Source organism: Tubulanus polymorphus, chromosome 4 (assembly GCF_964204645.1).
Source record: "Tubulanus polymorphus chromosome 4, tnTubPoly1.2, whole genome shotgun sequence".
NCBI lineage: Eukaryota > Metazoa > Nemertea > Palaeonemertea > Tubulaniformes > Tubulanidae > Tubulanus > Tubulanus polymorphus.
The window spans coordinates 6,692,999-6,716,850 of NC_134028.1; the positions used below are offsets into that span (position 1 = coordinate 6,692,999).

The 23,852-nt window shown below is 38.7% G+C and overlaps 3 protein-coding genes across 8 annotated transcripts in view; 2 read left to right on the forward strand and 1 right to left on the reverse strand.

Annotated features, from left to right (window-relative positions):
- Window positions 1-12,736, forward strand: part of LOC141904633 (cAMP-dependent protein kinase regulatory subunit-like) — an 80,527-nt gene extending 67,791 nt beyond the window's left edge. For all 6 annotated transcript variants that reach the window (XM_074793256.1, XM_074793255.1, XM_074793257.1 and 3 more), the window contains 7 exons: window positions 5,498-5,559; window positions 7,317-7,363; window positions 8,095-8,193; window positions 8,292-8,351; window positions 8,781-8,963; window positions 9,406-9,487; window positions 9,944-12,736. In XM_074793256.1, the coding sequence (XP_074649357.1) occupies window positions 5,498-5,559; window positions 7,317-7,363; window positions 8,095-8,193; window positions 8,292-8,351; window positions 8,781-8,963; window positions 9,406-9,487; window positions 9,944-10,116 (706 nt within the window). In that variant the 3' untranslated portion in view covers window positions 10,117-12,736. The remainder of the gene's footprint in view (window positions 1-5,497; window positions 5,560-7,316; window positions 7,364-8,094; window positions 8,194-8,291; window positions 8,352-8,780; window positions 8,964-9,405; window positions 9,488-9,943) is intronic.
- Window positions 12,737-13,290: 554 nt separating this feature from the next.
- On the forward strand, window positions 13,291-17,106 carry LOC141904163 (mitochondrial thiamine pyrophosphate carrier-like). The gene is made up of 6 exons (XM_074792698.1): window positions 13,291-13,373; window positions 14,140-14,316; window positions 14,732-14,884; window positions 15,081-15,260; window positions 15,689-15,881; window positions 16,563-17,106. Exons 2-6 carry the CDS (start codon window positions 14,188-14,190, stop codon window positions 16,901-16,903), a joined length of 996 nt encoding a protein of 331 aa, XP_074648799.1. The 5' UTR covers window positions 13,291-13,373; window positions 14,140-14,187; the 3' UTR covers window positions 16,904-17,106.
- A 3,998-nt stretch (window positions 17,107-21,104) lies between these two features.
- Window positions 21,105-23,590, reverse strand: LOC141903573 (uncharacterized). The gene is made up of 2 exons (XM_074791754.1): window positions 23,517-23,590; window positions 21,105-22,880 (listed from the first exon to the last, which is right to left on the reverse strand). The coding sequence occupies exon 2, from the start codon at window positions 22,844-22,846 to the stop codon at window positions 21,770-21,772; it is 1,077 nt and encodes a 358-aa protein (XP_074647855.1). The 5' UTR covers window positions 22,847-22,880; window positions 23,517-23,590; the 3' UTR covers window positions 21,105-21,769.
- Window positions 23,591-23,852: the final 262 nt, after the last annotated feature.

Consider the following 23,852-nt stretch of genomic DNA (forward strand, 5'->3'; position numbering starts at 1 on the left):
GCGATCAGTTATCTCAGAGTTACCTCTAACTATGTATCCATCCATGTTAAGCTGAGGCAACTCCGGATCCAATTTTGACTGACCTATCACACCCTAAAAGGGCACTTTAATGTCCAAAAAGGCGATATTAAATACTGATACTAAAATGCACTGATTATCTTTGTTGACAAAATGAAAAGGGCACTAAAAATATTTGATGCACTCGTACAAGTTTCATAAGTGCCCGTGGATCTGCTGCTGTTTAGCCCGATGCTGGAGATGAGTTAAATCGAGCATTGGTGATGTAGCACGAGTGAGGTTCCCCATCGCAATCTGCTCGATCGATACAATTTTATTACGATTCATTGAATACCGGATTGAAATTCTTCAGTAAGTTTAATTCGTATTAGTTTAGTGTGTAGTTTAATTGACTGTGTTGGTGTTTTTGCGGATACGTTGTCATCCGCACGCGTTGAAAGGTTATATCGTGCCCACGGCGAAAACCAGTCACTCCTCTCGCGTGCCCTTTACTTCGGTACGCGCAGTAGAAGGTCGATCTTTGCCCTGAGTTAAGGAAAAAGTTATTTTCATTTGTGTGTGGATGGATTTAGTAGATGATTAAATTTTCTAATAAGCTCTCGGGCGGGCTTATACGCGATTTTTATGTGGTATTGTATTCATCGATGAATCCCACTACTTGGGGTATCATGAAGCGGCTGACTCGAAAACAATGGCCGTTAACAAACCGGGTGGAAATCAGGCAAAAGTCGGGGTGATTAATAAATTTTGAAAAAGTCGGAGAATAGACCACACTCAAACGTGGTGAACGGATAATAAGATAAAATCCCACTATTTACAGATTAAAAGGATTTCAAAACAAGAATTTATTCAGGTGTGACGATGATCTCTAGGGTGAGATCGAAACGTCGTGTCTTTTAAATATTTTAGATTTAATAAATAAATTCTTGTTTTTAAATCCTTTTTATCTGTAAATAGTGGGATTTTATCTTATTAAGTCGGAGAATTTTGTACATTTTGTCCAAAAGCTAAAAATCAGGGAAATTTGCTAGATCGTGTATAGAATCATAGTTACCGTTTACGTGTTACATATTTGATTGTGTTAATTGATTGGATTCTTAGCAGGTCGAGTCAAGTCAGGCAAAAACGATGTAGGGGAATAGTCAGAAAATTTGATTTCTTTGAAAAAAGTCAGTAAATTTTGTTGAGAAAAAGCTTAAGATCAGGGAAAAGTCGGGGAAGTTTGATTGAGATGCTATGATCGCGTGTAAAATCATACAGTTTCCAACTATGTCTTTGCTAGAAATTCAATCGATTGACGCAGTCAAATACGTAAGCATCTTATGTATTTGACTGTGTTAATTGATTGAATTTTTAGCAGATCAAATCAAGGAAAACAATGAGAGAAATGCCACAATAAATTCAGCCAAAACGAGAAACTTGAATAAAAGAGTATATATATTGCACAATGTTTCGGCTAAAGACTATTAGCCATCATCGGGCGTACTGAGAACAGGAGAATATTACAAGATATTTATTCAAAGCCAAAACAATAGAAACTGAGTGAGTGATTAAAATGTTGCGAGGGGAATAGATTTGATATTTGATTGGGAATAGATATTGTGTATCTTCTCGTCTCAAGGAAAACAACGTGCATGTTAAGGAATAGTCAGGGAATACGCGAGTTGCCACTGTGATAAATGCTCATAATCTAAATCCCCTTGCGCATTCGATGATATAAGAAGAAATTTGAATTTTCTATCGAGATATCGTTGCCTATATCTGAGTGAATATCGCTTTTGTTTCTGATTTAAGGCGTGTGTTTATCCCGCCAGGTAATGATGTCGCTATGAATTATTTTCCGAGGCCCGCGGTAATAGAATAGAAGCGCTATCTGACTGCTGTAAGGTGCTGCGACCGCGCGAGGGGCAATGATAGTATTATCACAGCGTCTTTTGACTTGTAAATTTTTTTTGCTTTTTCGAAATGTCAATCGTTATAATTATTCATTTTCGCCTCGTCGCCAAGTCAAGACTGCCGGCTTCACGCGGTTTACGCGAGAAATTTCCATATGAATTCGATCGTAATCATGAGTTTCTTGCGTCGTTGGTTGGAAAATGATCAGTCACCGAATGCAGTCGTGCAAGAATGGTTGCTTTTTCGAGCCCCTGATATTTGAATTTTATTAGTTTTTTTTTCATTTGGCACCAATGTGAATAGTTGTTCCGGTTTTGATGGACAAAATGCGACTGGTGTAGAAAGACAAAAGCCGCCAATTGGGTGCCAATTGGGCCCTAGGCTTTTTGGGGCGGGCCAAATTTGGCCCAACCAAAAACATCAGACCAGGCCGGAGCTAAATATTAGCACAAGACAAATGAGTATCGAGTGGTTTACGTGTGACCCGGGCCAAATCATTGTCGTTTGATCGCGGCTTTGATCTTCAATGGAAATTATTAAAATCTCAACTATGAAAACAAATGTTCCGTTCTCAATAATGTCACATCTCTCCCTCTCTCTCCTCTCTTCTCTCTCTTGTCGATGTCTCTCCTCCGTACGCATTCGAAACACAGCTGCCTACTTGAACTCGATTGTCGGATTCTATATTAGGTTAACAAGCTTCGAATTTTTACTTCAAAGAATCGTCGTCGCCCGTAGTAATTGCGGATTCACCGCCGCCACGTGGAGCCGAGTCGCAAATTATTATCGGTTATACGTTTAACAGCGTTGTCACAGCCTGCAGTTATACGTGTAGATATATTACAGTTTGAGTCGGTCACCGAGTTCAACTCAGATAAACCACCATGATCGGGCGAGCAGTCTGACCAGACCTGTGCCAAATTTCAGCGCATGTCAAGTCATGCTTGCTGGTTCCGGGAGGAAGAAGTGAATCGCTTGCTTAGTTTAACCCTTTCAGTGCGTCTACACCGCAGTGCGATGTATGAATCAGTGATGTATTTTGCTAGTACACCGCACTGCGGTGTATTGATGTAATTAGTAATTAGTTTTTATCTGTATTGAAAGATGGCAGCACCGGTCAAACACAGTGAAATATTAGTAACTAGCGCCACACCGCGCCACAGTGAGGAGGCACTATAGTGTTATTCCCATTATTCAACACACTAGGGTGGAATTTTTTTTTTCAATTTTCAAATTATCTCCAGTACTATAGGGTATTGATTAGTCAGCACTGAAAGGGTTAAGCATTGTTTAGGCATCGAGTGACTGGTTTACGGGCGAACGCCCTCTCTAATTAGGCAAGGGCCAAATTTGACATTTCAACTGAACTAAACGAGTTCGTTTCGCGGGGAACAAGAAACATTGTTTCGATTGCTGTATGCGAGTAGCTAAACAAGAAACATCAATACACAAAAACCAATCATTAAAGAGCGTACTCTGATCAATTAGCTACTTTTCACTTGAGGAGCTGTTTGTTCAGTATGTTTCTTGTTTTCCTGTACGCAATCGCAACGCATAAACACAAAATGTGTTTCCATCATCAAGTTTTTACTCGCTGTGCATACTACGCGTTGGTCTATTTTAGAAAAAAGTATTGGTGAGACGGGAACCTTTACACGGGATTATGTCTAAATTTACCACATTATCCATGTTTATCGTTGCTGTTACCATGGTAATTAGCTCGTTAGGTTACAGACAAGCCGGACTTCGTCTCGTGTGTAAGAAAAAATTGTTTTTTGAATCGATTATATTTTCATATAAATCTTTCGAGCGTAAAAACCGAATTCGGAGACGATTTCCTGAAACCTGATACGAAGCAAAAATATGGCAATGAGCCATTTATTCGGGGCGCTCTAGAAAAAGGTCCGTCGGTGTTTACAGTATCATCGTCTGCCGAACGCCCGGAACAAACTGACGATCATATTTCTTATCAGATGATAAACATTAGCCGGGGATAAGGACCTTACGGTCGTAAATAATGGAGATAAACACCGATCCCTCGCGGTTCCTCCTCAATCCTCCTCGGCGACCATGAAATGAAATTATTTCGTTACCGAATAGAATTGATTTTTGTTTGAATTCATAGATTAGTTTTAAACTGAATGTGTCGTAAACGAAAAAAGAGTCCGTTTATTTTTGTCTGGGATCGATTTTTTTTAAGGATATTTCGCTTAATCTTTTGAACGTATACCTCAAAGTTATCATAATACGACCAATGAAACTGTGCCGTCTGAATAAACCATTGTTTTTATATCGATTTAGCAAAGTATTGAAGAATTGCCTAAAAGTCTCTTCAACTCATTTGAATTGGGGAAAAGAAACTGATCTGAAAACGGCTGATCTTTTTTCTCGGATTCAAATGAGTTAAAACAGACTTTTTAGCAATCTTCAAAACATTAGAAAATGAATATAAAAACGATGGTTTATTCAGACTGCACAGTTTCACCGGTCGTATTAAGGCCAATTAGAGGTATGCGATCAAAAAATTAAGCGAATTATCCCCCCCCCCTCCCCAAAAAAAAAAGAATGGATCACAGTCAAAAATGAATAGACTTTTAGTATTTAAGTAGTTGGTAGTTACCATTCCAACAATAAACCGAAGTTGGCACCACAACTGACTAAATGATACCTCCCTTAAGACCGAAGCTTGACTAGTTTCATGACCTGAGCTTTAGACGTTGTCCCTAGAATACTCGACACCTTATAACGATTTTTATCTTCTTAAGAATAAATTTAATAAAGCGGCCTGTCACTGATTTGACGTGCTGCTGCGACGGTGCCAGCGATATTATTGCGAAATGCTTTCAAATCCCTCGTTGACCGTACGTCGATCGAGATCCTGAGAGAGAAATGAGTTTTTCATCGGTTCAATCGCCGATAAACAAATGTCCAGACGTTTTTTATTACCGCTTTCAGAAACCGAGGAATGTTTTTTTTTTTTTTGAAAAACAAGATCGGCCAACAAATAAAAAACCCCGACAACCTGGGCGAAGTTAGTCGACTATTTGCAAACTAGATGAAAACTGAATGTCGGTTAGACTATAAACCATGGTCGGAAGAGCATTTTTGGCCTAGACCTACCGGAAAAACTTCACATGGATGCCAAATGGACCGGACCAAAAACCCGACCTGTTTGTTAAGCCCAACCAAAATGTTGGACCAGGCCCGAGCCAAAGTTTAGCATGGGTTAAATTATCGCATGTGAATTGCAACTGGTTCCGGAAGGGACTCGCCTTACTTTGTTAAAGCATTGTTTAGTTTCGAGTGATTGGTTTACATATGAACACGCTCCCTATTTAAACACGGCCGAATTTGACTCGGGCCTGATCCGGGCCAAATCGTTGCTGTGTGATGGCGGCTATAATCCGAGAATAGTGAGCCACGGGATTGAGCACAGTGGCTGTAGTTCGGACCTAGTTCCAAGATGGCCAACACCGTGAAATGTGTTACGACCGAACTAAAGCGCATTCAGTTATTAGTTCCGACTGGCGACTTTACTACGAAATCCTGTCCTGGTTGTAATGTTTTCGTCTTTCAATTTCAGCGATATATTCGATGCTATGTTCCCGGTTCATCGTCACGGTGGTGAAGTTATCATTCAACAAGGTAAGTACGGCGTACGTCGCCCGCGTCCTTCACATTTCAATCAGATAATCAGTAATTGAGCATATTTAAGATTGGTATCCGAAGTAGTAATAAGCACGACTCGTCGGCCGCGATATTTCCATTACCGACTGATTTCAGCACTTCTTCAGAAATCGTTCGATTGATATAATCTGCTTGGTTATTATTACGAATACCTTAGTATTCATTTCCCGAGGTCAATGTACTGTAAGAATATGTCATTATAGTTGGACTGAAGTTTCTTCATAAAATCTGCCTATGACATCGTTAGCATGGTTATACCTGCAGTGGTTGCATGCATCATCGTTTACTGGCGCCATCTGTCCGGAGTGCATGCCTATGTGTATTCAGCTCTCCTTGATCTGTTGTTCTTCCTTGGCGCATATCTCCAATCCTCTGGAGTTTCTTCGTAAGATCTCCCTATGACATCATTAGCATGGTTATACCTCAAAGTGCCGTGGTTGCATCATCTTTTACTGACACCATCCGGAGTGCATGGGTTTAATATGAAATCAGCTTTGTCATTCTTCATATGTCATTCTTCTTTGGTGCATACCCCCTCCCCCCCATAGATGGTAAAAATTAAACCCCGAGCCCATTCAATGATACTCTTAGAGTAGCGCTCTGCGGTCTTAAAGATTTGAAATAAGGCGTCATTAAGAATTAATGTTGTTGGGTACGTCAAGCCAGATGGCTTTTCGACAATGCCATAGGTGAATATTTACAGAAGTAGCCATCTTATCTGGATGTGTAATGCCAATACGAATAGAACCTGAAGAACATTTCCTTCGCGATAAAGAATTTTTTATCGCCGTCAAGGCGTAAAATGAACGGAGATTTTCGAGTAAACCGTAATCAAATCAGTTCCGCTAGAACGGTATCGACGCGCGTCGTCGTGGGCCGCGTGCTGTTTATTCTATAGATCATATATCGTCGGCTTGTCGTAAAATTACTAAAACGTTGTATAAATTCTCGACGCGAGACAAATTACCGAATTACCGTAGGGTCTGTGACCGGCGTCAACGAGCGCCGAATTTGTTTTAAGATAACATGTATTTGATTTCATTTTTAATCTAATTCAATTTCGCTAACACGCTTTGATTAATTGAAAATTCAAGTTAGCTTCGTCGGAAATGGACTAGTGTCAGGAGTCGTCTAACGGTAGTGGGAGTGTTAGTGGAGATCCTCATTGATCGCTTAGAAGAATGGAATAATGATTTTGATACAGCGAACGTTCTACCTGAGATAATATTCGAGGCTGTCAGTTTAGGTTGTTAGGTCACCCCTTGTAGATTGTGTAGTTATCAGTCTGGATTTTTTCACTTCGCGCTTAAGCCCAACGCACACGACACAGGCATAAATGGAAACAGGAGATGGAAACATGTTTCCGAGTCATATGAAATGCATCCCAACAAAAAAAACATTGAGTCTGAAAATGTTTCCTTGATTTCGTAGTTTTCTCATTTTCGGACTTAATATCAAATTTTTTTTCGTTATTATTCGGGGATTCTCAACATATTTTATCATCACAAAGCAGATATACTGTCCTATCAACTGTTTCCATGTTTCCGAGCGTTCACCAGTCTTATTTGCGTGTACGAGAAACAAGAAACATGGTTTTGGGAACAACATTTCCGACGATCAAACAGGTTTTCCCCCATGTCGTGTGCGTTGGGCTTTACCGATAAACTATTCTTTTTCAAAATAGATATAATTTTTTTTCCCCGTTTATTTCACAGGCGATGAAGGAGACAATTTCTACGTTATTGACATCGGAGAAGTCGATGTAAGTACGACGACAACAACGATGAAATCATGTTTCAAATATTTCGAAGTATACGAAAAAAATTCCATAATAATTAAATCACGTAGCGTGACTGTCATATGCCATTCACCATTCTAAGCTCACCTGTGATTGAGCGCTCACGTTTTGCGAAAACTAATTAGCGTTTCACTCATCACCCGTCAGAAAATAATACTTTAACGGCCAATCTTAATTAACCGGCTGCTAAAAGTTTTCACGTAGGCATCGGCCTACGTGTATATAGCCTTGGGTAACTTCGATAGGACGGTCCTCATCTAGGAAAAAGCTTTTAGTTAGATTTTAAGTGAAATGTCTAAAGTGTTACTTACGCAGGATGGCCACTTACCTGGAAAACTGGAAAAAAATCTAGATATGATTAGGGAAAACTATGGGAAATTTTACCAAAAACCTGGAAGACTAGGGGAATTCAGATAATGCTATTGACCACGTTTTTCTTTATCAGTATGTGATTCGATGCAAAATTGTAACATTTTAAACCTAGGAATTTCACTGATTTACTCGAGGAATTTCAATGTACCGGTAATAAAAAACGAGGGAAAACTCGAGGGATTTGTAAAGGGGCGTCAAGTGGCGACCATTAACATGGGTTCTCAAGTTATACCGGGTACTGATAATTCAAGTTGGTCACTTGTAACGACTAAGCTGATATAAGAGTATGCATTTGTATTACCGGTTTATGACGACGTTTTCAGGTTTACGTCAACGGCGAATGTGTGACCACGATTCAAGATGGTGGAAGTTTCGGTGAACTGGCTCTTATATACGGTACACCCAGAGCAGCGACTGTTAAGGTTTGTTTCGCGTTATCCCCTGCGAATTTTTAGCGACATTCGTTATGAAATAACATCTAGAATAGGAATAGTAATTCCGGGTTGGTTCAATTTTTCAGGCGAGAACCGACGTGAAACTCTGGGGTATAGACCGCGACAGTTATAGGCGAATTCTTATGGTAAGTAGAATTTCTGTTCCTGTCAAAAATTAATACATCGAGCCCTGTAACTGTATGACAGGGCTGCGACGTGTGTTGTTAATAATATGAATAATAGTTATGATGATGATATATTTTATACAGCGCGATTATAAAATCTTATCCACCGCACCTTACATTCTAAAGCTACATTATAAAAAGTACAAGTTGAAAATCAATCACCATAGGTGTTTATAGATTGAAAAGTTTTCAATCTGGATGTGAAGGCTGAGACAGATGGAGACTCTCTTATGCTACAAGTTAGTTCATTCCAAAGAGTAGAAGCTCAATAGCAAAATCGCCTCCCTCCAATAACCTTTTTTTGGCATAGGTTATGTTACATGTCATACTTAGAAATGAAAATAATTGCAGGCTCGTAGTTCATAGAAATCTTTCATCGACCATTTTCAGGGAAGCACAATTCGAAAGAGGAAGATGTACGAAGAGTTCTTGACGAAGGTTTCGATTCTAGAGAATTTGGACAAGTGGGAGCGATTGACGGTAGCAGACGCGCTCGAACCGGTTCAGTTCGAGGATAACGAGCAGATCGTTCGACAAGGCGAACCGGGCGAGGATTTCTTCATTATTACCGAGGTACGTTACTTCGAACAGCATGCCTTGACCTAGTTGTATCTGTTAGTATTTGAAATCTGGACGCGGCTTCACAGTCTCGAATGACAGTTAACTCCACTGTCGTATATATCAACTAGAATTGCTCGAAAGTTGGTCCTAGAATTGCTCAAAAGTTGGTTCAAGATAACCGGCAGATAGATACCGTCCATGGTAAAATAACCTTTTAATTGTCACTATGTCAACTATCCACAGGTTTACCAACTTTTGAGCAATTGTCCCCTGGAATTCAAATATTGGAAATCAGCAGCTCGTTTTATCAAATGTAACCTTGTACTAATGATGGAATAGTGTACTGATGCCTGGTTTCCATCTTTCTCAATGTTGAGAAACAGTTATGAAGCGCGGTAAACGTTGATGATTTCGATCTGATGACTAAAATCGTATGTTGTCTGCTTGTTTTCAGGGTTCAGCAGCTGTTCTACAAAGGAGAACTGATAACGAAGACCAAGTTGAAGTCGGTAAACTTGGGCCGTCTGATTATTTCGGTAAGCTTTTCCGAGTACAGCCAGGAAACTTTTCATCTAGCGGGTATTCTTATCATGAAATTTGAGTAGTTATCTGATTGAAGAGTATGATTTACATGTAGTAACCATTTGAATAAATGACGAATTTTTGTGAAGTTAAGTTATAATCACCAACCTAATGGAACCAAAACCAGCACCCAGTTGCCTGGTTGTAATTGATTTTCAATAATGGTCTTACATCCTGAGATCAGCGCTCTCAAAAACGAAACAACAGTAAACCTCGCCTAACTCAGACAAACTGGACAGTAAGCGAAGCAGCCGATTTAAGGATAGGAAAATTCGTTTGGAAGTCAGAACAGTGATTTTGTTTTTGTCCAAGTCTGAGTTGGGCGAAGTTTACTGCATGATCCAATTGATTGTTATTGAGATCGAGTAAAAAAGGAAATTAAATTTATCTATTTTTTTCATTATTTTCAGGTGAAATAGCGCTGTTATTGGATCGACCGCGCGCGGCGACCGTCATCGCTCGAGGACCGTTAAAATGTGTGAAACTCGATCGGCAACGCTTCGAACGAGTCCTCGGCCCGTGCTCGGAATACCTCAAACGCAATATCTCACAGTATAACAGTTTCGTTTCGTTGTCGGTGTGAGGCGAAACGCCGTACGACGGTAGAACACGCGCGCGCATGAGCATCGCTTTACGAATGAACGAACGAACTGTTGTTGTTGCATCTTGAAATTATTACTACTACTAATTGAGAACGAAAATAAGTCGAACGCTCACATATTAAAAAAACTGTCGAGTCTGTTTTCAAACGCAGACTGGTTCAGGTCAGCGGGAGGGTGTTTTCATATCCTGGGCTAATTTTGAAATAATCGTTACCCGTGTTTCACTGCAGAGGGCGCTTTTTTTTGTTCGTTCCTTCGTCTAAAATGAAATACAAAATATCAATACGACGATGAAATAAGCGGGGATTTTCGCCATCTCCCCGGCGCTGCCAAGATTATAAGCATCCTCCCCGCCTTTGCGGATGACATGTACAGCTTGATTTCGGTGGTGTCCATATTAAATGTACATGTGCTTCCAATGATTCAGACTTTTCTTACCAGGTGGCGACTCTTGTCGATGACATTATTTCTTGTTGGTTGATAATAATGAAGAATGAAAATAACCTTTCGATGTCCTTTTGCTAGAGGTTTGGTTACGAGTACGTGAAATTTATCGATCGTTCGAAATATGAAGTTGAATGAACCTGTTTTAAGAATTTACTGAATGCGTTTTTCCGTGAAAATGTAATGAAATTCAAAAGAGAATATTTGAAAAGAGATAATGAAAAATAAATCAACGGCATACAGTGATTGATTGCGGGATATTCGCGATGATTATTTTCGGGGGGGGGGGGTTGGGGAACAGTGTTTGTAAATAAGTATTCTGCGATGGATATGTGTCAAATACGGGACAAAAGGTGTCGTTGAATTGATGCGAAAACCAAAAACGATGATAAACTTATTTTCGAAAAGAAGAAAAAAAAAGAAGTCAAATAGTTATGGGTAGTACAAAAATACTTGTACAGTATTGAATATAATGTTAATGTTTAATGAAATGGAATAGTGTTTGTTGCCCGGGCGTGTTGTGTGAATTTTTATAACAAAAGTAACTTGCATTTGTCTTTACCATTTGATTTTAGCACCTGAGTTTTTAATCGCGAGATTTGTAATTAGATTTATTGATTAACACGATAAGCTTGTTAACCCTTTCAGTGCTGACTAATTAATACCCAAAAGTGCTGGAGATGATTTGAAAAGGTTAAAAAATTCCACCAGTGCGTTGAATAATGCGAATACCGCTATAGTGCATCTACACTGTGGTGCGGTGTATCATTACTTACTGTGTCACTATGTTTGAAGGTGCTGCCATCTTTCAAAACAGATAAGAATTAATTACTAAAACCATGGAAACACCGTGATGCGATGTATTAGCAGTCTATTACTGATTACCGCGGTGTAGTGGCACTGAAAGGGTTAATAGGTAAAAAATTTTAAAGAGCTGTCAATAGATGCAATATATCTATGTATGTTGAATATTCAATATGCCTTGGCTATATGAACGTGCGGCAGAGTTTATTACGTTTTAAAAGAACTTGTCTTTTTTGATCAAATAGAGAAATCTCGTAGATCGCTTTATTATTTCCATCTTTCGTGTCATTCATTCATTAATAGAGAATTTTCAAGCAAGATTCACGCTGCTTTTAAAAGATATTTTAGCAGGAGTATAGGGTAGATTTCCCTATTTTCATTGTCAATCTAGAAAATCCTTGGAACTAGAAGCATACTGTAGAATTATGGATTTTACTCGCTGTTTGTATGTTTTTTGACGAGACACAATTTTCAAATGAACTTTTTCGGTTTTTTTTTTTGCGGGATTTTTGCTGTATAAAACTAAGGCATGAAAATCATAAATCCTCTTTTTTGGAGGTTTATAAAGCGAGTGCTTTTATTGTTTGAATATTTTCTGGTAGGAAGTGTCTGTTTACAACGGTTTTGATAAATCGAAAAAAAAAAAAATTATTTCTGAAGGCGAGAATCTTTCATAAGCATGATGTATGAAATTATTACTTAGACTTATATAAGGGACTGTTAATAGATCAAGAAATAGATCAAGGCACGTGCTTAGATTGTATACGAATAAGAAAGGCAATCACACTTTGTGAGACTTTTCATTCACGCCAGAGAACGGTGTGAGAAATTTTATGCGTGAGAAGTCTTATGAAAAATGTTATTTTAATGAACCTTGCAACTTTCTCGATATCTCGGTGAAAACGAGAACGTTTGCCTGAAAAAAAATGCTATTATTTGTTGTTCGATGAAATCTATAGTTTTGTTGACAAATGGTCAGGAGGAATATGTACCCGGTATATAGTCCTGAGGTGTGCTGGCATTGCAGTAGTTATTTATCCCAAAAATTATGGTTTTTTCGAAGCAGTGTTATCTCGAAGCAGTCTACTGTATCCCAGTGAGAAAAATTCGAAATTACCTCTGAGAAGCTCATGGGAATCATTTTGACTTGAAATCTCGATCGCGTGCTGTAATTGGAATCGAAAAATTAACATTTTCCTTCGAAATAGGTTAACACTGCTTCGAAAATACTTTCCCTTTAAATCGTAGATTCTGAAGTTTCAGACTTACTAATGATATATATATACACATAAAAATATATATATGATATCATATTTGTTCAGTATAAGCTCTAATTCGTAATAAATGTTTTGAACAGTAATTAAAGATTCTTCTTTTTCGTTTAAATCTGTTTTTAGAGGACTCTGTTTTATCTTTTCTCGCCGGTTTGGAACTTCTTTCATTGAATTTATTCAAGTAATTTTACAACAACTGAACCCATGAAATCCGACTGAATTGTCATTTATGGTACAGAGGTGCCGTTTCAACTCTCAGGAACACCATTCTGTTCCTTGGCCAGGATCTACTTGCCAGTCTTACAACTTTACGACCACTTTTGGACTTAAGTCTCGACTATGAACCCAGACCCTGAGGCCAGTTGCTCAAAAAACACCCATTACTTTAGAGGCTTTTTAAATTTCATTGTACCATAACAAAAATACATTATTATTTCAACCATGGTCTTGTCCATTTCCAGCAAACCAACTTGAGCAACTTACTGGCACTGCCCCCTGATTGTCTCCTCATGCTGGAAACAAATAATTTGATTGCAGTCATACAATTGATAGGTAAGTGAATGTTTGAATATGCAGCAAAACAAATTCGAAGTAAATTCTATGAATTTGGACTGTGCCAGTCGGTTTCAGTTGGTAATTAGTTCGTCTCTCATGTGTACTTGATTAGTCGAGATCGGCTTTATAACTTTAACAATCCAGAGTTATCGGAAGAATAAGTATGGAAAATGAATTAGAACTCGTGAAAAATGTACTGGAATATAACATTTACCAACTAGAAATCTATACCAACTAGAAAGTGTCTGATTTGAGCGTTGAACGGTCTAATTTGTTAGACTTGATGTCGATTATAGTCTGTGTTTAAATCGTTTGCTTGCGTAACCAGTATGATTCTGTTAAGGAAAGATGTATTTCGCAGTGATTCCCGAGACAATTTCTTAGAATGAAATTTCCTGATGGGGCATGCTATTCATTCAACCACTTGTCCAGTTAGTTGCTGTTGCTGTGTTTGTGGACAGAGCAAACAAAACTCGTCGCTACTGATCTGTTAGTTGACCTTTTGTAGGGCAAGTCCTGTTCCAGTCAAATTCTCTGCTTAATCACAATGACATCACGCCAAACTCACGCCCTTTTTTGTATCCCTTTACTTCCCATCAGAAAACCTATCTTAATCCAGTATTTTAACCCAAGACTCTGCCCTCGTGGCTGTGCTCTATCCAAGATCTAGTCAGAATTTATGAATTGGCCTAAGACAATCTTACAAGTTGCCTTCTATTTCGGGAACAATGGCTAGTTACTAAAAAAATAAACTTTCCCATGAAACACTTATCATTAGTGTGGCATGAGGATCCTTTGCCATCAGCTATCCTGCTAGATGGCGTGCATTTTGGTGCGACAATTCGGTCGCTAATTCAGTTCATTTTCAATGCAATTTCATCTGGATTTTTAGGGTTTGACCTGTATTTCTGCGTTTTACATTGTTAGGTTATGACATAGTGTTGATACGAAAAAGTTAATTCCTGGAGGTTGAAAATGGTGGGATATGACCCGACAAGTGATGTGCACCTGTCTGAATCGGAACAAGCTGCAGCTGGTGCTATCAGTGGTGTCATCACTAGAGCCATTGCACAACCATTAGACGTTGTCAAAGTCCGATTTCAGGTTTGTATTAAAAGACTGCCAATCATGCCCACAGTTGTGAATTAGATTTGAATGGCATTAATATCAAGACATGGAATAAATTCAATTCAAAAAATCTTTATTGTGCCGTAACGTTTTATATACATTATTGGACTATACAATAAAGACAAGAAAACAACATTATCAAAATAGAATATAAAATGTATCATACAAAAACAGTTAATATTATATACATTGTAAGGTGTTCTGGAATAAATGAAATCTCTAGGACGGGCACAAAAAATTTATTTGAATTTTTAATGAAAATTATGGAAACTCAATAGAAAAGTCCATATTTCATTAGAGACCACAAACTTAAACCGCCAAAAAGATACCCTTGACATCGTGGTCATGCAATCTACGATACGTACCTACAATTTGTTCGTTGTATTTCTAGCTTCAAATAGAACCGATAAAAAAAGGTGGAGGGTCAACGTACCATGGAGTTACGCAGGCATTCATTAAGATTTTACGCGAAGAAAAGATGCAGGCGTTATGGAAAGGACATGTTCCCGCGCAGATGCTTTCAATTTCATTCGGACTAGTCACGGTAAATATCGCTGCAGTTGAAAGTCCCTCTGCTGCCGTACTGGGGCCAGCTTTATTTTGTAATGCAGGCAGTTAACCTTGTCGGAGTAAGAGTTTACTTCGTAGAACCAGTTAAAAGTCCTCTTATCATAATATTCCATAGTTCGGAGGTAGTTTTGACTCTTGAGTTATGAAAAAGTTCGTTTTCGATTTTTCAGTTTTCGTCGTTCGAAATCCTGACAAAAGATATCGGCAAATTATTCCCGATCGTACTCACCGATCGGTATCAACCGGCTTATCACTTTACGTGCGGTGGATTGGCCGGTTGTATCGCCACCGTCGTGTCGCAACCGATGGACGTAGTCAGAACGCGGCTAGTTGCTCAAGGTGAACCAAAGGTAAATCGCAATTGCAGTTCGGCATTTCGGGGTGGCCACTTATTAGCTGGAAATCAAGGAGGAGTCGGGAAATTTGTTATTCTTTAAAGAAGTCAGGGAACTATGTAAAAAAAGCTATAAGTCGGGGAAATTTGTTGAGATAGCTAGATGGCGCATAAAATCAGACAGTTTCCTTCTATGTCTTACGTAGTTGACTGTGTTAATTGATTGGATTCTTAGGAAAACAACGTTCATGTCAGGAAATAGTCAGGGGTTAAAGCAAATCAAATACCAGTGGCCACCCCTGCATTTTGCTGTCATCTAGTTTGAAATATTTTGTATTAGGATGATGACTATGTTTGATAAGTTCGCTGGATAAATTGCCGCAAGAATTATTATCTACTCCAACGATGACAATGAATTTATCATTTGAAATTCGATATTTTCAGATTTACCCGACGATCTATTCGGCAGTCAAAACGATGTATAAACAGGAAGGGGCCCGGTGCTTCTTCCGCGGTTTATCGCCAACTTTACTACAAATCGTTCCGCAATCCGGTTTGATGTTCGGCTTTTATTCGTTTTTCGTGAATATCTGGGAGAAATACATCAAAACTGAACATCACCACACTCATCACCCGAGTAAGTTTGAATCAAAGAATCGTTATTAGATTTCCGGGTACAGGTTTTGCCGGATCAGTTTCTGGTGATGGTATTTGTTCGGTGCCTGGTTTTGGGTTGAAAGTTTCATTATCTGTTTATATTTTTAACTACTTTAAGAAAATTCCAGAGAAAATTTTAATTGGAATAGATCGAAAAACAATTTTTAGAATAACATCGATTATTAAAGAATCCCCTTTTATCACGACGATGAAAAATTCTGCTGAAAATAATGTACCATGGTTAATGAAAAGATGTAAATTGTGATGATAATCCCTGGGTAAGGGGCTGTTCATAACATACATACCGCTAAAGTCCGGACGAAGGGAAATGCGAAAACAAACATCTCAAAAACATCCCCTGAGACCATGTTTCTCGAAAACGACACACAGGAAAACGCCTTCGGAACCGTTGTGTCCGTCCCCTGTTTCCATGTTTCCCTGCATCAAAGTTCGGCTAAAGCAAACTTATGCTGATACATCAGAGAATCCTACATTGATATAACGAGAAAGATGAAGTCCGAAAAGTTTCCTGAAAGCTTTATCAGTGTCTCAACGCAGACATAGTGTTTCATCAATGGTTTAAATTTTACTGATATTTGCAATCCTCCTTCCCGTGTATGTACGTGTGTACATAATGAACGTCGGTTGTTTTGTGTTGTAGCCGGTATCGAGAGTATGGTATGCGGATCGCTGTCGGGTGTGTTTTCCAAATCGATCGTCTACCCGTTGGATCTCATGAAGAAGCGTCTGCAAGTTGTCGGCTTCGACGAAGCGCGCAAGAAATTCGGCCAGGTACGAAACTACAAGAGCCTGCGCGACTGCACGATGACGATATTCCGCGAGGAGGGAATCAAGGGCCTGTTCAAGGGCATCGTGCCGAGTGTGATGAAAGCGGCGCTGTCGGTTGGGATCACGTTTTGCTCGTACGAACAAGTCTGCGAATTCATGGAAACTCACTGGCACGATAACAAATCAACGTCGTTAACGAAAAATAAGTCTTAACGTTAAATTGATATTAGGTTTATTATAATGCAAAAAGGGTCTTCGAGATTTTAGTGGCCTTTCGATAAGTGCGACAGTATTTATTATTAACCTCAGGTGTCTTCGAAACGAATATATCCTGCAATAGATTACCGTATATATATAGCACATATCTTATTTGCATTTTTGCTGCTTTATAGAACGTACTCACTGAATTCATGACTGCAATTAACTGATATCAATCTCAGTGTAGAGTTAACAAATAAAAACCCATGGTTAGATCTGTAAAAACAGTTTATTTTCCTTACAGTTTCGAGGCTTTAACTAAACCTCATCATCAGAGGAACAAAAAGCAAACAAAATTTTTTGTTCCTCTGATGATGAGGCTTAGCTAAAGCCTCGAAACTGTAAGGAAAATAAACTGTTTTTACAGATCTAACTGTGGGTTTTTATTTGTTCACTGAATTCATGATTGTTTTGGGCTCAGATTCATATACGGTCAACTCTTGGTTATCCGCCCTCCGCGTATCTACCTCGTCCCGAATTAATCAGTGCTTTCAGCTTCCAATTGTCTGCCGAATTCTATATCAGCCCATTCGCCACACAATTTTCTGAACATATCTTATGATGATGGTTCTTTTTTGTTTAATTATCCGCCATCGAATATATTTATTGGCAACAATTGCTTTAAATATATTACAGTGATACTGTTGTTTGTAATCAACTCCAGATGTTGTCCTCCAACTGATCCCCCATGTGAATATTTTGACTACAGGGACTACCAGTACTAAACTCTCAGAGTACAATTGATGAATATTTTAGATAACAGAACAAACCGGTCACTACTTTTCATAAAAGGCGGAGTTCAATAAAACAGTTCACGTGTTTATAGTAAACGGCTTAATGATAACTATGAATACATTGAATAAAATGCAAAGTTCTTAAATTCACTTATCTACGAGCCTTGATGATCCACCAAAATTGCAAAGGTTCCGATAGTGGCGGATATCCAGGAGTTGACTGTACTGGGGTATACTTTGAATGATTCAATTGTCTGCTATTTCCACGGTTAAAGATTGTTAGGCTACTGACTGTATTAAGCAACAAAGGGAAATATTTAAGAGCCAGTCTATGATTCTGGGTTCTGCTTTAATGTAAAATCATCTCGAAACGTGACTCAGTTTAAGTAAGGTTTACTGTGACGTATTATACAAATTGGTATAGGGTTATTTTTATCATTTACCGGTATTGATTATTTAAAATTGATCGAATCGTACTCGGCTCCTAGAAATAGCGATAACCAGAGTACCGGGGCAGTCTTGTTTTATATGCGATCATCGGATTCCAGAGTTGCTCGTATGTGTCAAACCATAACCCTGTGTATAACAATTACGGAGTTCTATCAAAAAAGCTGAATACGCCGACCTTCGATTCCGCCGTCATTCGCTTAATGATCTCTTGATTTGAAACATTCTTTATGCGAAATATACGAAAAATTGTGCTTTTCGCCGTTTGTCTGAATATATGTTTGCATGTTGAAAAAGTATGCTGAAGTCTCTAATGCTGTGCGTTAAACTTATCTTTGATGCGTTAAACTTATCTTTAATGCATCTCATGATTTTTATTTTCGTGCGAATTCGATCTATATGACTTTTTATAATTAATTTATTGTGCATGTATGGTATGTTCCGATCAAATTTCGAAAAAATGTTGTGTGATTTTAATATGTGATTTTTGAAATATTTTCAATTTCGAATTTAAACGAATGCACGGTTATATTTTCTAGTCTGCGTCCACGAAGAAGCTACGATGTTTCGATCTTGCCTAAAATGATAATTTTTAGGAACTGCCCATTTCTCAAAGTCCCTACCTTTGGCATTTTAATCGCTGTGTACATATCTCGATACAATTTTGCCAGTAATAGAAATTATTCAGTGCTCGGTACAGTCGAAGGCTGTTACATGAAGTCTGTTGTATATGAGTAATGGGATAGTGTTTTTACTTGGCTTCTGATACAGAACTTCATACACACCCTAAATTCCTATCGTCGCAAAAATTGTAGGCGCTTCGTAGAAAGAAATATGGTCCAAACTTAATCTATGCATTTTGTAGTACCGGTTTATTGTCGGTGACATTTCAACGAAAATTACAATAGGCCACAAATATGAAATAAGACCAAATGACACTGCACTGTCCAACTATCCAATAATAAATACAATCAATTTGTAAATAATGTTAATTTTGAATGAAATACGAATGGTCTGAATGTTTTTTCTGTAGATTTAGTGTTTGTTGGTAGCAATTGTTTTCTGTTTGTAGAATATTGTTGTAGTCAATGAGATTGCCTTATAATATGTTAGTGTTGAAATGAGTTACGATTAACAGGGTTTTAATGTGTTAGTCACTTTCAACCCGGTTTTTGGTTTTAAGCGATGATCTAGTTTCTACGTTGATAGAGTTTGCGTTGATGGCTCAGTCAGATGTCAAGTTGATCGATTTTCTCAGGGTTAAGTTGGTTGACGTGACCTATTCTGATGACAGAACTGAATCTGGAATTGTGACGAAGAGAATTCCTGTATTTTCTATCGCAGAAATAGTCATTAACATTTTGACATTTAGAAAAACAATTGCCATGTTATATAACTGCATCAAGAACAATCTGTTCAATTTGACTATGCAAAAATATAGGAATAGAAGAAATCAGTTGATTGGATAACAGTTATAACTGTTTTGATTGGTTACTCCGCTGCCATGCAGCGAACATGACCGGCCATTATATGACCAATGAGAAGCAAGAAATCTCAGAGGAGCTCGCCAGATTATAAAAAAGCATATGTTACAGCTGTAATTTAACAATGAAGACTTTTAAAAAGCGATATCACAAAAAAGTTAATGTTATTAGAGGAAGGCATTTTTTTGGGTACTGTTGAAGAACTAATGTTGTTCGTTCTCACAGTTTGTATAGGATCAAACAACAATGATTTGTGAGATTCTTTGTACATCGTTTATGTATGTGCTTCTCAAATCAAACTTAATGTAAAAATTGTAAATATGGAATGAAAATAAAATTGTTTATAGTATTTATTTCACATGATGAGAGTTGGTTCTAATTAACAGTTGATCTTTAAAGGATTTGACTACTGACGTGAATCATTCTGCAGCCTGGAACCACCGCATCTAATGTGTACTGTTTAAAATCTGCCATTTTCAATTACCCGGTAAGAATTTTGGATGAAATAGTGATAAAGCATTAAATGTGTGAAGGGGTGGGTGTAGGCAGCAAATCGATACCTGTATTAGTTCAGGTACCAGAAATACTGACTTCGAAGATGGATGTTTCTGCAGTAGCCAGCGTTCAAATCCTTGTATTGAACACGAGATTTAATCCACATGGTTATCTTTGAAACCCGATGTGGGCGTGCAGCGATTCCATGTGTATTACGTTTATAAATACAGCAAGGCATGCGCACTGCGAAAAAAAAGGCGGAACCTTGTGAAAAAAATTGTTAATGTTAATGCAATGATCAACACTTAACGTCACAATTCATGACAATTAGGAATGCTGACAACTTTTCAGATAACAAGTTGAAGTTAGCAAGTAGCACTTCAGCACTTATTGACATTTTTGTGAAAATTAAGCACGAATCAGGGTTTTAACAAAGCTTTTCCAGATCGGTTATATAGCACTTAATAGACCTGCTACAAACCATGTTCTTCCTTAATTTTCCATACCAATGATGTCCGCCAGGAGTCATCATTTGGCTGGTGAATCGGCATTCTTGACTTCTTACCTTGACAAACAGCAGCCTTATGGTTGATTACATGTAGACTGTGCTACACAAGATTCAATCCTTATAGATTAGGCTTCGGCAGGTGTGGATTCAGGCAGGGATTCCAGGGTGTATGGAATCTCCCTTTGAGAAAAAGTAAAGGTGATAAAGTTAAGAGTTTCTAATTAAACTGATCAGTTTCCATTGCACATACATACAAATAAAACTAAACAATGTCATTTTGAAGAAATCAGTTAAGAAACTCCTAAGTGGGTAATTAATAGAGTATTACTGGTAAATCCTTACACAGGAAAACTCACCAGGAGGCTTCTATTTTTCAAACATTCTGGGAGAAATTCCTAACGTGATAAAAATTACCCGGTAATCTAATTTTCCTGCTTCATGCCTGAACCAATCGTAACAAATTATGAAAATATTCTTTTTATGTACATTCCAATATTTATTGTTTCTAATACGCAGGGGATAAATTACAGTTAATACAGTCGACAGAAATATCATATTTACAATAACAATTTACAACTTATGCCGTAAATAGTCACTTTCATTAAAATCTAAAACCTTCAAGAGCTCTGTACATGTATTCCCAACACGTTTTTTGAACTGGTACAAGTATATCAAATGTTAATTTACAATAAGCAAATTTTACAAATACTTTCATAGGGTCCCTACAGATCTGTTATTCATGGATATAAGGCATTTCCCAAATTTCGAGGTTTCTAATCTTGTAACCGCTTAATTGGTCAAAAAATAAAAATCCTGGTCCCTATTGAACAACTACAAACTAGACAATTATTTCTATTGCCTATTTCTCAAAATTGAAGGAGTTTAAAAGGACTTTTGGGCATTTTGCTCAATTCAAGCACCTTTAAAAGCATTTTCCGTTTTGAAGGCGTTTTTAAAGAATCAACGAGTTGTAGGGACCCTGTTTCAAATCTAAACATTTTTCTACGAATTTATACAAAAAATGCTCTTCATCGTTTCAATAAATGTCTTTTATTTTGAATCGATCAGTTTTTTTCTTGTTTTTTACGCAGCGGACTGAAATATCGGTTTATCTCGCGGAATGTTCAGCCGCATTTCCGAAGTCGTTTCGTGATTAATCGATTGGAAAGTCGTCGTCTCGGCTTCGCTTGTGTCTCTTCTTATCTTTTTTCTTGTGTCTGGGCGGGGGCGACGTGCTACGAGATCGCGACCGATCTTCGCCGCCGGGTTTGTTATCGCTGTGCCGACGATCCCTCGACGACGTCGTCGCGTTGCTACGTTGTTTTTTATACGGCGACTCCGAACGAGACCGCGAGCGATGATGGTCTCGTTTACGCGACTTATGCTTCGGCTGCGGCGACTCGCTACGCGACCGATGAACTCTACGCGACTGCTGCTTGTGTTTCGGCGACTCGCTTCGCGACCGACGATGCTCGGATCGGTGTTTTGAATGGCCGCGTCTACGCGACGTCGGCGACTTACTTTTCGATCGTTTTTCGCCGCGTTTTTTCGGCGACCGACTTCGCGAGCGTCTGTCGCTGCCTCGTTTTGTCAGCGGCGGCGACTGCGAAGTTGTTTTCTTGCGCTTCTTTTTCTTTTCGTTATCGCGTGATTTCTTGCTCCGCCTCGGTTCCGGAGATGACGACGACGAACTGCTGCGGACTATATCATATGCTTTCTGCTCGGCAGCGGCCTTCGCGGCCGCTTCCGCTTCTTTCGTTTTGCGATTCGGATCGAACGAACTTCCGTCGACGTAGAAACTGCTCAAACCGAACGCTTGCCGCAGTAAGTCGTTCTTTTCTTGGTTCGCCTCAGCGATCTGATGCGTCGCTTTGGCGACCGGCCGGCCGAAATCATCTTTGTCGATGTTCGACCCGTCGGCCACGCCCTCTTTCTCGGTCAACATTTTACGAAACAACGCGACCTTTTCGTCGATTTCGTCGGCGTCGTAGCCCTGTTCTTCCATCAATTCTTCCATTTCAACGCATTTCAGTTCGACTTTGCGTTTGCGCTCGTGTTCCAAGATTTCGACGTTCGGTTTTTTGTTGAGCACCTGATCGAGTTTTTTGAGATCGTCCTCTGATTTGAAGTCGCGGTGGTCTTTATGATGACGTATTTGCGACATGTTACGTTGAACGTAGCCGTTTGTGCCGCTCCCCCGAGCTGTCTCTAAACCAATACCATTGTACATTGTGTTGCTCTGTCTTTTACTTGCACTTCACCACCTGCAAAAAATACATATCAAATAATCACCGATTCCCGTTAAGATGTCACCCCTTGAAAAAGCCTTATTTCATGAGATGACTACGATGTAAGATGAAGCATCGTAGAAAATGCTACAAATCGTCGGCTAGGGCACTAGACTGCAGCAGTCAGTGCAAGGGCATAGTAGCGGGTGGGTTCAAATCCTGATTTTTCACGTTCATGATTTCTAGAATCTCCAGCACCTTTGGCGTGCATTCGCAATATAACCAATCAGAATGACCAGGCATTTAATACATGTCCGCTGCAACAGTGCCACTATGAATACGGTCTTACTGCAGTTTTGGTCACCTTTCCACTGTGCCTGTGGAGCTAATTAGTGTTATTAAAGAATAGTGTTATATGGTTGGGTTAGGTATAACCATTAAGGTCACTCCAAAAAGTGAGTCCCAATTCTTCAAATATCGCACTTTTTGTATGATCTCTGAGTAGAGGATCAAGAGTAGACTGCATTTGATTTGAATTGAATTGAACTGCATCTCGCATTGAAAGAAATAACCGTCCTTTTATTTTCGATCGAGTGGTGGCAAAAAAGATAAAACATTCAAAGTACAGCCCGCACTACTATATGAAACAATGACAACGTGAAAAATACCAACCAAATTCCCGATTCAAAACAAGCAAAAATTTTCAGCCATGCAAATAAAAACGAATGCAATTAGTGAAGATGTTGAATGTCATGAATTACATGATGTCAGCGATGATAAAATGGTGTTCGAATCCCATAAATTCACGGGTCTGATGCAAAATTATTTAAACATTTTTTTAAATACCCCAGCATCTTTGGTTATATGAATAAAAGCTTTTTTCATATAGAGTAGCTACTGGGGCCAAAAAAAAATTCCCGGTGGATATATTTCGTTGAAGTAGGTCTATATACAAATTTTTTAACTCTCGAAGAGTTTTCCTTTCGTTTTTAACCTTTTTTAGTGAAA